The 14,784-nt window shown below is 46.9% G+C and overlaps 1 protein-coding gene across 1 annotated transcript; it reads right to left on the bottom strand.

The window, feature by feature from the left end:
- Positions 1-2,634: 2,634 nt before the first annotated feature.
- Positions 2,635-5,411, bottom strand: IER3 (immediate early response 3). The gene is made up of 2 exons (XM_035107897.2): positions 5,155-5,411; positions 2,635-3,955 (listed from the first exon to the last, which is right to left on the bottom strand). Exons 1-2 carry the CDS (start codon positions 5,380-5,382, stop codon positions 3,629-3,631), a joined length of 555 nt encoding a protein of 184 aa, XP_034963788.1. The 5' UTR covers positions 5,383-5,411; the 3' UTR covers positions 2,635-3,628.
- Between the last annotated feature and the right edge of the window lie 9,373 nt (positions 5,412-14,784).

Genomic DNA, 14,784 nt, shown 5'->3' with positions numbered 1-14,784 from the left:
TTCAAAAAGGGTGCAGTCATCTTGGTCCCCACCCCCCACCCCGTCTTCTCAGAGTATATGAGTGAAACTGAAGCTGTGGGCAGCTCAGGGGACCTCTGAGCAACAGCCTAGCACCCTAAATTCACATATATCCATATACCGACAGGCCTGCCAGTTCAGACAATAGTTTATGGGAAGTGGGTGTCCCCAAAAGCCTAGACTGGCACGAGTTTCCATGCTAAACTAGACCAGGCATCCTCAGACTACGGCCCGAAGGGCTCATTTTTCCGGCCTGTGGCGACACCCGCTGCTGCTGCTACCACCCACTCTTACCGGTGTGGCGCGGCTGCCCACTTCCGGGTCGCAGGAACACCGGAAATAGCTTGCGCGCAAGCGTCATTTCTGGCGCACTTCCAGGTCGGAGGAGGCCCGTGCGCATGCACACAAGCTATTTCCGGTGCTCCTGCGACCTGGAAGTGCACTGGAAATAGTGCGTGCGCACGCGTATGGGCGGGCGCTCCTGCACGCTCCCCCACCCTCCGGCCCACAGCGCGATCGGTGCTGCAGGCACTGGCCCTAAGCACGGTAAGTTTGGAGACCCCTGAACTAGACGTTCCTAGACCATTCTAGGAATTGTGGCTCTCTGAAGGGAACAGGGGTCTTCTAAACAACAGTCAACACCATTAACAAACTACAGCTCCTAGAATTCAATTGTTTATAGTGGCATTATAGTGTTTTAAATGTATGGTGCAAATTTGACCTATATCTGGCCTTTATCAAGCATTCATCCTGATTTGTTTATGGGGAAGTTATATGGCAAGGAAGGAGCAGTCCTGCTGTTTTGCTCGCAGGCTGTTTGCATGTCTTCCTGTTAATTGTTCATTCACACACACACACACACACACACACACACACACACACACACACCCCACATACTTTTCAACACGTTTCCTTGTAACTTTCCAACCTGCAAACAAACACCCCGCCCTCTGGCAAGTGGAATTCCCCCCCCCCACATTTTAACCCACATTAACTGTGCAAACCTAAAGTTATGGCATGTGCTTGAATTCCTCCTGCACAATGGAAGTACACCCTAAGTACATCAATGGTCAGATTGGTAACAAACTCCCGGGATTTTGCTTTTCCTTGAAGGATACGGCTTGACTTTGTTGAGCACGTCACCCAGAACCCTCTACTCTGCACACAACTAGACCACAGCCTCTCGTTTGCTTCTGATAGAGTGAGTTGATACAGTATGTAAGAGCTAGTTGGCCATGAGCCTTATGTTTAATTTGATTTGTTATTGGAGCCTTTCTTGGCCGTTTCTTGAGAGCCAGTGTGGTGTGGTATGGTGTAGTGGTTAAGAGCAGTGGATTTGTAATCTGGTGAACCGGGTTCGCATCCCCCCTTCTCCACATGCAGCTGCTGTGTTACCTTGGGCTGGTCACACTTCTTTGAAGTCTCTCAGCCCCACTCACCTCACAGAGTGTTTGTTGTGGGGGAGGAAGGGAAAGGAGATGGTTAGCCGCTTTGAGACTCCTTCGGGTAGTGATAAAGCGGGATATCAAATCCAAACTCTTCTTCTTCTTGGGTTCATTCAGCTACTCACAAAAATAAGAAATGTACCTAGCACAATTCTTGGTAGCATTACCGATGCTACTACCTACGGAAACAGAGGGTGGAATTCAACACTCTCTCTTGATCAACAGAATAACTTTTAACTGTGCAATTGAACATCCCCTCTCTGACTTCTTCCTGCGCCCCTCGCAAATCAGTTATTGATTTCCCCCCAACCCTCTGGAGCAATTTGGGGAAAAGGAGTGGGGAAGTCCCATTGAGCAGCTAAAGGTCCTTGCAGTGACAGAACGAGTGCATTGGATATCACCCAAAATCTCCCATCTTGGTGCTTATCACTCACACCTATGTAGTAACAGTGATGTAAAGGTAAAGGGTAAAGGGACCCCTGACAATTAGGTCCAGTCGTGACAGACTCTGGGGTTGCGGCGCTCATCTCACTTTATTGGCTGAGAGAGCCGGCGTACAGCTTCCGGGTCATGTGGCCAGCATGACTAAGCCACTTCTGGCAAACCAGCGCAGCGCACAGAAACACCGTTTACCTTCCCGCCGGAGCGGTACCTATTTATCTACTTGCACTTTGACGTGCTTTCGAACTGCTAGGTTGGCAGGAGCAGGGACCGAGCAACAGCTCACCCCGTCGTGGGGATTCGAACCGCCGACTTTCTGATTGGCAAGCCCTAGGCTCTGTGGTTTAACCCACAGCGCCACCCGCGCTGAAGTACTACTAGGCTATAGCCTGCTTGAGCAGGCTCTTGGTGACCATTAAATCCCTTCTGAACCTAGGAAACTGCCGTATGCTGAGCTGGTCCATTTAGCTCAGTGTTGTCTACAATGACTGGCAGTGGTTATCCGGGGTTTCAGATAGGGATGTCTCCCAACACTACCCAGCGATGTTGAGGATCGAACCTGGAACTGCCAGCAAATGCTTTTCTCCCTGAATTGCAGCCCAGAAGCCCCTCTTTGCAGTCATCTGGTCCCCCCCTTTTCTATTATATCTCCTAGCCCACTGGGCTATCCTCCTCCCACAACACTTTGACAGAAGTGTCAGTCAGACCAAAAGAAAAAAGAAAAAGTGTGTCTCATGTAAAACATTTATTCACTTTTGTTCACAGAACATACAGAGTTCAGACAATTCATCTGCAATAGCGTGGACACGCACAAGTGCAATTCGCAAAAGAAATCTACGGCAATTTCGGAAATGCTGGTGTGGAAGCGGTCACTGCTTTTGAGAGCATGCTTACACAGTAAGCAAACACTGCTGGCTAATATCCAGAGCAGAATAAATTTTAACTCAAGTCTCCTATGATGCCTTTGCTGTTCCTCTTCACTGTGTCCTTCTCTGTCAATGAGCCAGAATTGCTGTGGCTTGTTTTTTTCCATCAGCCACAGAATTGTCAGAGCTTGTGGGGGGGGGGGGTTGTTACCGGTCTGGTTTTCTGTACTCTCAGAGCTGTCACACTAATAATTTCCCCACCAGACCAGCTAATAACATCATAGCACCATCCTCCAATGTTCCCAACCCTACTTTAATCTTCATAATTTTTTAAAATATTTCCCCACTTAAGCTCTAATACGATTATGTTCGGCCACGACAGAGAAAGACGTACATTAAAAGTTGTGTGTGTTTTTATTTCAGCCCAACAGTGTAAGCCAGCCAGCATTTTCACTTGCAAACTCCCAGTTTCACGAAGATTTAAATTAAGTCAGTTTAAATTAAACACATTAAATTATACATATTATTAATTACTATTATTATTAATTAAATAAATATTAAATTAACATCCTTCACTCTGCCTGCCAGATGTCTGATCTGCTGCAGAAATAAAATAACATTTTTTAAAAAAACAACCTTCCCCTTTCCGTTCAAAATGTAGTGCTGGTTCAAGTTTCTTTTGACGTCAGTCTTGCTGGGTTTGGAGCAAAATTGCTCTAGAATGCCAGAAGGAGCTGGCTGTGTTTCAAACGGCATTTAACTCATTCGTGGCTTGAATTCTGCTTTTTTTCCCCTCAAGCCAGATGTGAGCACTCCAGCCTGGGCTCCCCCCTCAAAGTTCTCTCCCCTTAGGGGTCTTCAGAAAGCAGCTGGCCTCTGCTCCAAAAACTGAGTGATGTCGATGGCGGATTCGGCTGCCTCCCAATCTCCCCAGTCCCAACCGGTGCTATTGGCTGCCTCTTCGATTTCTAAGGAGGCCACGATGAGCTGCTCAAGGAGGTTCTCCCCCAGGGATCCCCTCATCTCTGGAGAGCAGACAGAGACGTTTTCCTCCGCATTCTGGGAGGCGTCCACGACAGCGAAGTCTTCCTCAGCACTGTAGACTTGGAAGAAGATGATAGTGAGAAGGATAACGAAAAGGTGTTTGACGTAGCTTCGCTCCTCTGCGGGATAGTAGCGCTTTACCTGTAAGGAGAGGAAGAGCAGGCAATTAGAAACACATTCCCATTTGCAGTTAAGCGTGTTTCCCAGAATCCCTTTCAGCTGGCAACAGCGGCAGCCTAGAAATCCAGGTGCAGGGCGGCCCTTTTCCCAGAATGCAATGCTGTTTCCCACTCTCCTTTGCACCAAACTCACCAGTTATTTCCCTCTGCTCTCAGCAGGCTGCATTTCTCAAAACACACCCCTCCTAATCTCACCTATGCAGTTACTTAGCTCCACCCCACCCCCACCCCAATTCACAATCACCCTTCCTCAGATCAAAATTCAAGGGGGGGGGGGAAACCCCAAAACAAATATTGGCTCTGCTCCACTAGGGAGAGTCCTTGCTACCAAAACCTTATAGAGGAGAGGGAACTATCTCCCCATTGCTTCAGTGGGGAGGGAAGCAGGTAACATGGGATCCTGCCTCTGTACCTGTCTCAGCATGTTTGACTGGGTTGCCATCTTCCCTGCTGGCAAAGCTCTTTGTTTTTTTCCCCTTCATCCACTCCCCCCGCCCCCACCTTTTTGGCAAAGCCCATGCGTTCCTGGCAGATGCATGACGTAAATCAAAGAGCTTGCCTCCTCACCTTGCAGATAGATGCAAGGATAGGGAAAGTTTTGCCCGTGGGGGGGTTTAGTCAGCCTCAGCCGTGCAACTTTGGGCAGCTCAGGAGGCTTGCCAGGAAAGGGTGGGAACTAGGAGTGGATATTATGGAATGCGCACCGTACACAGAAAACACATTCTGTCTCTACACAAAGAATCCTGGGAACTGTGTTGTTGTTGTTTTAAAAGAATGTGCTGGGAATTGTAGCTCTGTGAGGGGCAAACTAAAGTCCCCAGAATTCTCAGGGGTGTTCTTTAAATGTAGGGGTGTTTGCAAAACCTTATTTAGCTCCTCTTCCTTTCCCCCACCCTTCTTCTTAGAAACCTAGAATCCTGCTCTTGCCCTCTGCGTTATTCTCTTGAGGTGGATTGGGGAGAATCTGCTGATCTCCCCAAAAGCTGCCATCCTACCTGGGGGAAAAGCTCCCACTGAACTCATTGGGCTTACTTCTTGGGTAGAGGCGCTGTTAAGAGGAGACCCACTTCTCTGCCCCTCAGGAAAAACCGCGCCCCCACCCCCTTCCAGATGAACCCAGGAGTCCGAGCTCCCCTGCTGGGCGTGAGTGCGCTCACTTACCACTCGGGGATAAAGCACCCTCCGGGATCTCTTCTTGATCCTGCTCGGTTTGGAGAGGTTCCTGGGAGCCGGGCTTTCCCCGGCTTCCGGGAGAGGATCGAAAGTGAAGTATTGGGGCCCGGTGGGCTCAGGCCTGCCGGGGCCAGGGACCATCTTAAGGGCGGGCAGAGCTGGCGTGCAAGCGTAGCACATCGTCGCAGAGGCGCCGTACAAGGTATTGGTATTCATGCAGCGAGAGCAAGCAGAGAGCGAAGCGACCGTTTGTCAGATTGACTAAGGCGCCCGCCGGCCCGGGGTTTTTATGAATGGCAGAGGCCGCGCCCCCGCCGCCACCCGATTGGCCAAGGGAGCCTGATGCTCAGCAGACAGCTCAGCCTGGAAAATCCAGACCTTCCAAAGTGCAGAGCTGGCTGAGCGCCCGGGAGGAAATGTGAGGCAATGGCACGCACAGAGAGAGAGAGAGAGAGAGAGAGAGAGAGAGTGAAAACGGAGGGAAGAAGGCCAGCATTGCGTAATTTGCAAAGAGCAGAGCGATATAGGCTGAAAACAAACAAGCGCGCCAGTGCCCTTTCCTCATTTAATAGCTCGCTGCCTATATGGATGCACAAATCCAGGGCCGGATTTAGGTTTGATGAGGCCCTAAGGCAGCTACTGAAGGTAGTGGGGCCCTTTATATGTCCAGATGTCTTTTGTCAACAACAAATTGCCGCTGTTTTTTGTGTTGAATATACAGGTGAAAAACTCGGAAAATTAGAATATCGTCGAAAAGTGCATTTATTTCAGTAATGCAACTTATTATTTTTTCTTTTTCTTTTAATTTTTAGAAATGCTTTCTTTTGGAAATTCCACAGTAATAAAACAAATAGTTACAATAATACAAAAATAAACATTGCTATTACATTTCATTAATTACATTCCATTTATAAGTGACCCACCTAATGACAAATAATTACAGTTACAATACATAAAGGCTTGACATATCTTGCTTTGCATATAGCTTGTTTAGCTTATACAGTGGTACCTTGGGTTAAGAACTTAATTCATTCTGGAGTCCATTCTTAACCTGAAACTGTTCTTAACCTGAGGTACCACTTTAGCTAATGGGGCCTCCCAACGCCGCGCGATTTCTGTTCTCATCCTGAAGTAAATATCTTAACCCGAGGTGGTATTTCTGGGTTAGCGGAGTCTGTAACCTGAAGCGTCTGTAACCTGAAGCGTCTGTAACCCGAGGTACCACTGTACATAAATCCGGCACTGCACACATCCTGCCCTGGCCTTTGAAATACACAAAGAAGCCAGTGCAGAAGGTGAATAAAGAATGGATAATATTTAAAGAATATTTGAAAAACTATTATGATAGCAAACACCTCCTGGCAGACCTTAAATGATTCTTGTAATGTATAGACAACAAACTAAAAAATATTTCTCTGAAGGAAATTAAGAAAACAATGTAGAATAATATGATACTATGTGTCAGGGAGTTGTTGCGGCTACTGCCGAGTAAAGACACTCCAGTCCGTTGTGTCTTTAAAGGTTTTATTGTGCATACTATTTACAGTGCAGAGATAGCAGAAAACATGACCTCCTAGTCACTCTCAGAACCCGGCAATGGCGCCCATCGGCTTCGGGGCCAGCATAATAACCTGGGCACCCTGAAATGCCAGCCCCTCCCCTGCGTTTGGGTGCGCGCCTCAATTCGGGTGCCAGAAGGAGCGGTGCCCCTTCTTCCCCTTGCTGGATGGGGCAGTGCCTGGGCTCCGACGTCTCCCTGAGCCGTCCCTCCTCCACTTGTTGGTCAGAGGGCTCTGATGCCTCGCTGAGCCTTCCCTCCTCCATTCCCCTTCCCCCTGACCCGCAGCTAGCACTGTCGCTGGGCGAAGTGCTGGTCAGGATGATGGGGGGAGGCTCCCTGTAGGGAGTCCCCCTGACACTATGTAAAACAAACAAACAAACAAACAAATGAGACTTTGTTGTTTTGAGAGCAATCAGAAGTTTATTTTGTCCTTTTTATCTTCATTTTCTATTTCCTTTTCCTTTTCCTTTTTTGTTGTATTTTTCTTTTTCTTGCGCAGTGTTTGTGCATAAACTGTAATATGGCAAATTGTTGTGTAAATATGTGCTGAATGTTTCACCAAGATTTGTAAAAACAGAAAGGGGGGAAAAGAAATACACAAAGAGGCCAGTGACTTTTATAAATCTATGCAGCGCAACATCTGCACACACAGACAGGTGTTGTTGTTGATGATGATGTTGTTGGTGGTGGTGCACTGGGGTCTACTTGAACAGATAGAAGTGGACAGGGGTTCTGTCATGGATGCTTTAATAATAGAATTGTAGCGTTGGAAGGGACCCTGAGGATCATCTAGTCCAACCTGCTGCAATACAGGAATACGCAGCTGTACCTGATTTGCCTGGCAGGTCAAAATTTTAATAAGGAACGGTGAAAAATTATAACTTATCTTAAAAAACCATTGTAAACAGTTAAAATCGTTAGCAGGATTGGAATGGCACTTGTAGTTTAATGGTGGATTTTGCACACAAATGGAGGGGTAAAAGATTTTGGATTGTCATAAAGGATGCAGGAGGAAATGATTAACAATAGGGCCCACAAAGGGGAGGAGGGAAGGCCAAGAGATTCCTTGGAATCTTGTTTTTATGTCGTAAGTTGGACATCTGACTGTAAAATTTTAATTTGAGAAACAAAATAAATAAATAAATTAATTTAAAAAAGAGAAAAGAATAAGCAGCTGTCCCAAATGGGGATTGAACCCACAACCTTGGCATTATCAGCACCACAGTCTAACCAACGGAGCTATCTAGCTGACATATTTAACTGAGAATTCCCGCACTGCAGAGAGTTGGATGAGATTACCCTTCGGGCCCCTTCCAACTCTACAGTTCTACGATTCTATGAAAGCTTAAAGGTAAAGGGACCCCTGACCATTAGGTCCAGTCGCGGGCAACTCTGGGGTTGCGGTGCTCACCTCGCTTTATTGGCCGAGGGAGCCGGCGTACAGCTTCCAGGTCATGTGGCCAGCATGACTAAGCCGCTTCTGGCGAACCAGAGCAGCACACGGAAACGCCGTTTACCTTCCTGCCAGGGGGGGTACCTATTTATCTACAGTACTTGCACTTTGCTGTGCTTTTGAACTGCTAGGTTGGCAGGAGCTGGGACCAAACAACGAGAGCTCTCCCCGTCGCGGGGATTTGAACCACCAACCTTCTGATCGGCAAGCCCTAGGCTCTGTGGTTTAACCCACAGCACTACCTGCAACCCCTATGAAAGCTTACGGTGTAATAAATGACCGTGTTGGTCTTCAGGGCGCCACAAGACTCTGCTGTCCTACACACACACACACACACACACACACACACACACACACAGAGTGAATGGACAATGAAAGATTCCTGCATTGCCGAGGGGGGTTGGACTAGATGACCCCTGGGGTACCATCCAACTCTGCAATTCTATTATTCTATGGCTACAAAGCGCATGGCTATGTTCAGCCTCCACTGTTGGAGGCAGCATGACTCTTGGATACCAGTTGTCGGGAGCTGCAGGCAAGAGAAGACCTCACAAAGATGTGCCAAGAGGCAGTTCCAGGTAAGGAAAAGAACAGGAAAGAACAAAAGACCTTGGTATGACGGAGGAGATTTGGAAGTGGAGGTGCTGAAGGTCACAGACAGCATTGAGGTGAGGATAGAGAGAAATAAGGGCAGGAGAGAGGCAAGGAAGGCTTCAAAGGTAAACACAGGGCTTGGCTGCAGGTTGAAAGCCAGTGTAGGGACTGAAGGAGAGGACACTTTTTATACACTCTCAAAATATTGCCCTGAGTTTGGGGAGGGGAGAGTAGGCTCTATGCCGAGATCCCTCTAATGCCTGGGTCCTTTGAACAGCCAGGCTAGCTTCCTGGTGAGGTGATAGCTGGGTGTTGGGCTATTAAGGGGAACAAAGGAAGTGGCTCTGTGCCAGAGGACAAATGGGTAGGTCCCTTTGCCTCAACATGCTAGTAGTTACAAAGAGTCAGATTGATGCTTGATTTCTGTTTGAATCCAAGACTGCGGCTACAGATGAAGCTAGACCCTCTTGGGGTTTAAATGCTGTGAACCCCTCTGTTATAGGCTCAGGTTGAACGTACATATATGTAAATAAACCATACATCATAAAGACACAGCAGTCTACTGTACCTCATTCCAAAGAAAACACGATTCTTGGGTAAGTGACTGGAACCTCTGGAATCTTGCACCGCTCAGAGATTGGGGTTGAACATAACAATAGGCTTGTTGTATTTTAAGGTCTAGGGACGCGGGTGGCGCTGTGGTCTAAACCACAGAATCTCTTGGGCTTGCCAATCAGAAGGTCGGAGGTTCGAATCCCCGCGACGGGGTGAGCTCCTGTCCCAGCTCCTGCCAACCTAGCAGTTCAAAAGCACATCAAAGTGCAAGTAGATAAATAGGTACCAATCCGGCAGGAAGGTAAACGGCGTTTCTGTGTGCTGCTCTGGTTCACCAGAAGTGGCTTAGTCCTGCTGGCCACATGACCCAGAAGCTGTCTGGGGACAAACACCGGTTCCCTCAGCCAGTAAAGCAAGATGAGCACCGCAACACCAGAGTCGTCCGTGACTGGACCTAATGGTCAGTGGTACCTTTACGTTTACCTTATTTTAAGGTAAAAGGTAGAAAGGTAAAAGACCCCTGGATGGTTACATCCAGTCAAAGGCGACTATGGGGTATGGCGCTCATCTCGCTTTCAGGCGAAATGGGTCATGTGACCAGCATGACTAAGTCGCTTCTGGTGGAACGGGACATTGTGACGGAAACCAGAGCGCACAGAAATGCCGTTTACCTTCCCGCCGCAGCTGTACCTATTTATCTCCTTGCATTGGTGTGCTTTTGAACTGCTAGGTTGCCAGGAGCTGGAACAGAGCAATGGAGCTCACCCCATTGCGGGGATTCGAACTGGCAAGCCCAAGAGGCTCAGTGGTTTAGACCACAGCCCCACCCGAGGACCTTAAGGTGAAGAATGGATAAATAACAACAATCCTCAAAATAGGTAAAATTGATGATGCTTTCCAAAGACCATCACTTTACCAGGAAGGTATGAGGAAGCAACAGGGGTCAGATGTATAGCTGTGCACCCCCCATAATATGTCATTTCGGTCTCCCCCACATAAAAATTATTTTGCCAAATGTAACTTCTCTCTGGCACACACCCTCCGAGCGCATGAAATAAACAAGCAACTGTGGCAACACAAATATGCCCTCGTCCTGTCATAAACATCCTGCATGAGGTCCACCCCCACAGCATCCCACTGCTACCTTTAACACGCTCTCCGGCCTCATGAAATTTTGCAAACACACAAACAGTAAGGCCACATATTAGACATGTGCACTTGATGAAATATAGGTCTGACACATGAAAAGGAGAAGAAAGGGAGGCGTAAACAGGCCAAGAAGAAACGTAAAGTTCAGTAGTTGTGGTTTAGTCATTTAGTCGACTCTTCGTGACCCCACGGACCAGAGCACGCCAGGCACTCCTGTCTTCCACAGTTCAGTTACTGGAGGAAAAAGAAAAAGAAAGAAACTGTGGATACGAGAAACAAGTTTAAAGTTTGTAATACAGTCTCATTCACTATTCCCATTCATGTTTGATAGCTGTCAGCTGCCACACAACCTGATGGGGACTCAGGCAGCTGACATAGAATCACTGAAAAGCATGAAAAAAAACCCCACCATCCCTCCAAAGTTTAATTAATACTTACAACCAGCTTACAAAGTGTTGGTGGGGAAACTAAAATGACTGATAAAGTATATATTGCAGTGGAGAAGCAGCGATGAGGTGTGTGTGCTTAACCCAGGCATCCCCAAACTATGGCCCTCCAGATGTTTTGGCCTACAACTCCCATGATCCCTAGCTAAGAGGACCAGTGGTCAGGGATGATGGGAATTGTAGTCCAAAACATCTGGAGGGCTGAAGTTTGGGGGTGCCTGACTTAACCATTTCTCTGATAAGTTTTCCCACTGAAAAAACCCCCTCTACCCACCATCATGTATACACACACACACACACACACACACACACACAGAGAGAGAGAGAGAGAGAGAGAGAGAGAGATGCATTCAAGTCATTTTAGACTCTGGACGTAATGGTAGGGTTGCCAGACTCAATAGAGGACAGGACTTCTGTGCCTTTAATTGCCCTGCTCTCTTTTGAGACTGGAAACCTTAAAGAGAAACCAGCAGACCCTTTGCTTGGAAATTAAGCAAAGGGTCTGCTGGTTTCTCTTTAAGGTTTCCAAACTCAAAAGAGAGCAGGGCAATTAAAGGCACAGAAGTCCTGTTCTCTATTGAGTCTGGCAACCCTACTGCTGAGTTCTGCAAAGGCAAAACTGAAACGAAGGATGAGGAAGCAGACAGGTTTGTTAAGAAGGCAGGGAGGCAGGCTTGTGGTGACGGCAGCTGGCTAAGGTTGGTGTGGCTATGTGTCCGTCATCCTGATGGACCAGCCTCTGTTGCTTCTGAGTGCAGGCTGCCCGGATGCCTAATATTCAGGGCCATTATCCATGTCAAAGGATGGGCCAAACTGACAGTAGAATTAGTCTCCCATTGAACCATCATTGTCTCAGCCTCCCTGGTGTTCCGTGTAGATTAGGAACCTCCTTATATCTCAATTAATTGGCTCCACCCAGTTAAGGACCTCTCTCACTTCTTTTCAGCAGTAAATTTGGATTTCCCGTATCCAGGGGCGATCTGAATTGGGAGAACAATCCAGCGCCAGACTGTCATCATTTTGTTACCAGACGCATTGCAGTGGGATCCCCTCCCCTATCATGTGTCTGAGTCAGAACGCTTCCCCCCCCCCACCTTTTACATAGATGCTACTCCCCCTGTGTTTCTCATTGATTTCTCAGGAATGGATTGCCGCAATGCACTCCGCGTGGGGCTTCCCTTGTGCTTGGCCTGGAAACTAGAGCTAGTGCACAATGCTGCAGCATTGAGAGCCAGTGTGGTGTAGTGGTTAAGAGCGGTAGACTCGTAATCTGGGGAACCGGGTTCGATTCCCCGCTCCTCCACATGCAGCTGCTGGGTGACCTTGGGCTAGTCACACTTCTCTGAAGTCTCTCAGCCTCACTCACCTCACAGAGTGTTTGTTGTGGGGGAGGAAGGGAAAGGAGAATGTGAGCCGCTTTGAGACTCCTTAGGGTAGTGATAAAGCGGGATATCAAATCCAAACTACTCTTCTTCACGGTTGCTGACAGCACCACAACCCTGTCAGCATATTGCACTTCTGCTCAGATATCTGCACAGGTTGATTTGTTACTGACCCAAGCTTGAGGTATATAAAGCTCTTAATGGCTTGGGACCAGTTTATTTGGGGGGAACCATAGTATCCCATAGGAGAAGGGGGACAATGTGGATAGAGGCTAGTTCAGGGGTCAGTCAGCAACCTTTTTCAGCAGTAGGGGCTGGTCCACTGTCCCTCAGACCTTGTGGGGGGCCGGATTATATTTGGGGGGGGGGAATGAAGGGAAATGAACGAATTCCTATGCCCCACAAATAACCCAGAGATGCATCTTAAATAAAAGGGCACATTCTACTCATGTAAAAACCAGGCAGGCCCCACAAATAACCCAGAGATGCATTTTAAATAAAAGTACACATTCTACTCATGTGAAAACACGCTGATTCCTCAACCGTCTAGTTCACACGGACTACAGGTATGGACAGGAAACAGCAGTTTAGTGTGAAGAGCGTCGAGATCAAATGTGCTTTTTTTGTGGACTACACTTGGTCAAATGGTGGGAGGGGAATATACCCTGAACGTATTATATCCTGTTTGCGTCTAGACAGACCTTATATTTTATGAATGTATTTCTGACGGAGTGTCAACTGTATTCCTGAGAAGACCAAATGTGAACTGGAACTTGTTCGGTTTGCATCATCTCACATTCACAGTAAGTCAACCCCACGAACATAAAAGTTATAAATATCTCACAGCCCCTTACTCATCATTCTTGCCAAGAAGGGTGAGGAACAGAGAAAGTGCGGGAACTCAGCTGGCAGTAGCGGCAGTAGGAGGAACATTATTTTTCCCATCAAGGAAAGAATTGAAAGTTAGAACACACACACACACAGAGAGAGAGAGAGAGAGAGAGAGAGAGAGAGAGAGAGAGAGAGAGAGGAGGGCAAGGGGGGGGAACCGAGAAACTGTTCTATAGAATGCACCAGTTCAAAATGAACTAGTTCTATTTAACAAAGTTCATTGAATTAGTTCAAAAAAATCTCTGAACTAAACCTGAAGGTGGTTCCTACAATTTCTGGGTGAACCAAACGTGAATTAAGTTCATTTGGGGGCAGAGCTTTGAGTTTGTTCCCTCACCTGTGCTTTTTTTTACTCTTTTAAACTCTTTTGGCCTTTAAGCTGAAAGATAGGAATTGCAGGGCAAAATAAATTAAACAATTCACATTCCAGTGTGTGTGTGTGTGTGTGTGTGTGTGTGTGTGTGTTAATTTTTTTTGTGTTCTCAAGCATATTTAATCCCTAGACACAGCATTTTGTAACATTCCCGAATGCTGAAAATAAATTGCCAGATTTCATTTGAGTCAACTTGAATTTAACAGTGAACTGAAGTAGTTCGTTCCGTAAAGGGGACAGATGTGCACATAAATTCTTCTTTTCTACATTTTGAACTAGTATTATTTGTTCCTTTTTTTAAAATGAACTTTCCAAATTCTGCCTGTATCACATTTCATTTGGCCCTAAGTGAAGGTCTCTTTTAAAAATGGAAATTTTACGTGATTTGTTACTAATGTAGGTATATCTGACACGCTACATAGTCTACATTCCTCCCTATTGGTGGGTGTTTGCAGTACACAATCCCAAGTTTCCTCTTTCCTCCCACCACATGACCCAAGATGCCCCAAGAAACTGTGTTGTTGTTTTTTTAAACAGTGGGTGGATTTGACAAGGCAACTGTTTATAGGGAACCCTGGCACGAGATATTCTTTGTGTGCAGTTACTCTTCAAGCCATGTTTACATCTGGACCCAATTCATGGTTATACAACAAAGAATAGGAATTGGGGGGAAGTGTTATCTTGTTTCTTCCCAGTCACATAAATAGCTTGTGTGTCCAAGGGCAATTTGGGTAGATGAATGGAAAGGGGGGGGGAACCCTATTGGCAATCTTGCAGGCAGAGGAACTCTGCCATTCTAGAGGGAGAGCCAGCTCTGGGTTCCTTTCTCTCCCTCACTCAAAAACTATATTAAAAATTTACAGTCCAAGCAATCCAGATTCCCTTCATTGCAAGCCAGGGATGAGTGGGAAAGAAACATTTCTAAATTTTGCATCATATTTCTAGGAACCTCCTTCAGATGATGCCTGAAACCTATTTCTAGAAATATGAGTAGAAATATTTATTGGCACCTGAGTAGCCAGAACCATAGCAGGTCAAAAGCTTGTTCCAAGTTCAACCGCACTGTGTGCTTAATGTAAAATGAGCCACGGGGTCCTGCTATTCAAAGCTCACGTTGCATTTTGGGGAGGTATGAACTGATGCTCGCAGGCGAGCAACGAGCGCACCTGACTTTCAGTTCACCCTAAAGAACACGAGAAGAAGGCCCATGTTGC

The sequence above is a fragment of the Zootoca vivipara genome, chromosome 2, assembly GCF_963506605.1.
Source record: "Zootoca vivipara chromosome 2, rZooViv1.1, whole genome shotgun sequence".
NCBI lineage: Eukaryota > Metazoa > Chordata > Lepidosauria > Squamata > Lacertidae > Zootoca > Zootoca vivipara.
Note: the sequence above shows the minus strand (reverse complement) of the source record. Positions and strands in the feature narration are given on the sequence as shown.

Bases quoted from the DNA above. Each gene is read 5' to 3' on its own strand.
- IER3 (XM_035107897.2), bottom strand. From the start codon at position 5,382: ATGAATACCAATACCTTGTACGGCGCCTCTGCGACGATGTGCTACGCT. The intron at 3,956-5,154 runs GTAAGTGAGCGC...CTCTCCTTACAG, and splicing joins GGGTGCTTTATCCCCGAGTG to GTAAAGCGCTACTATCCCGC.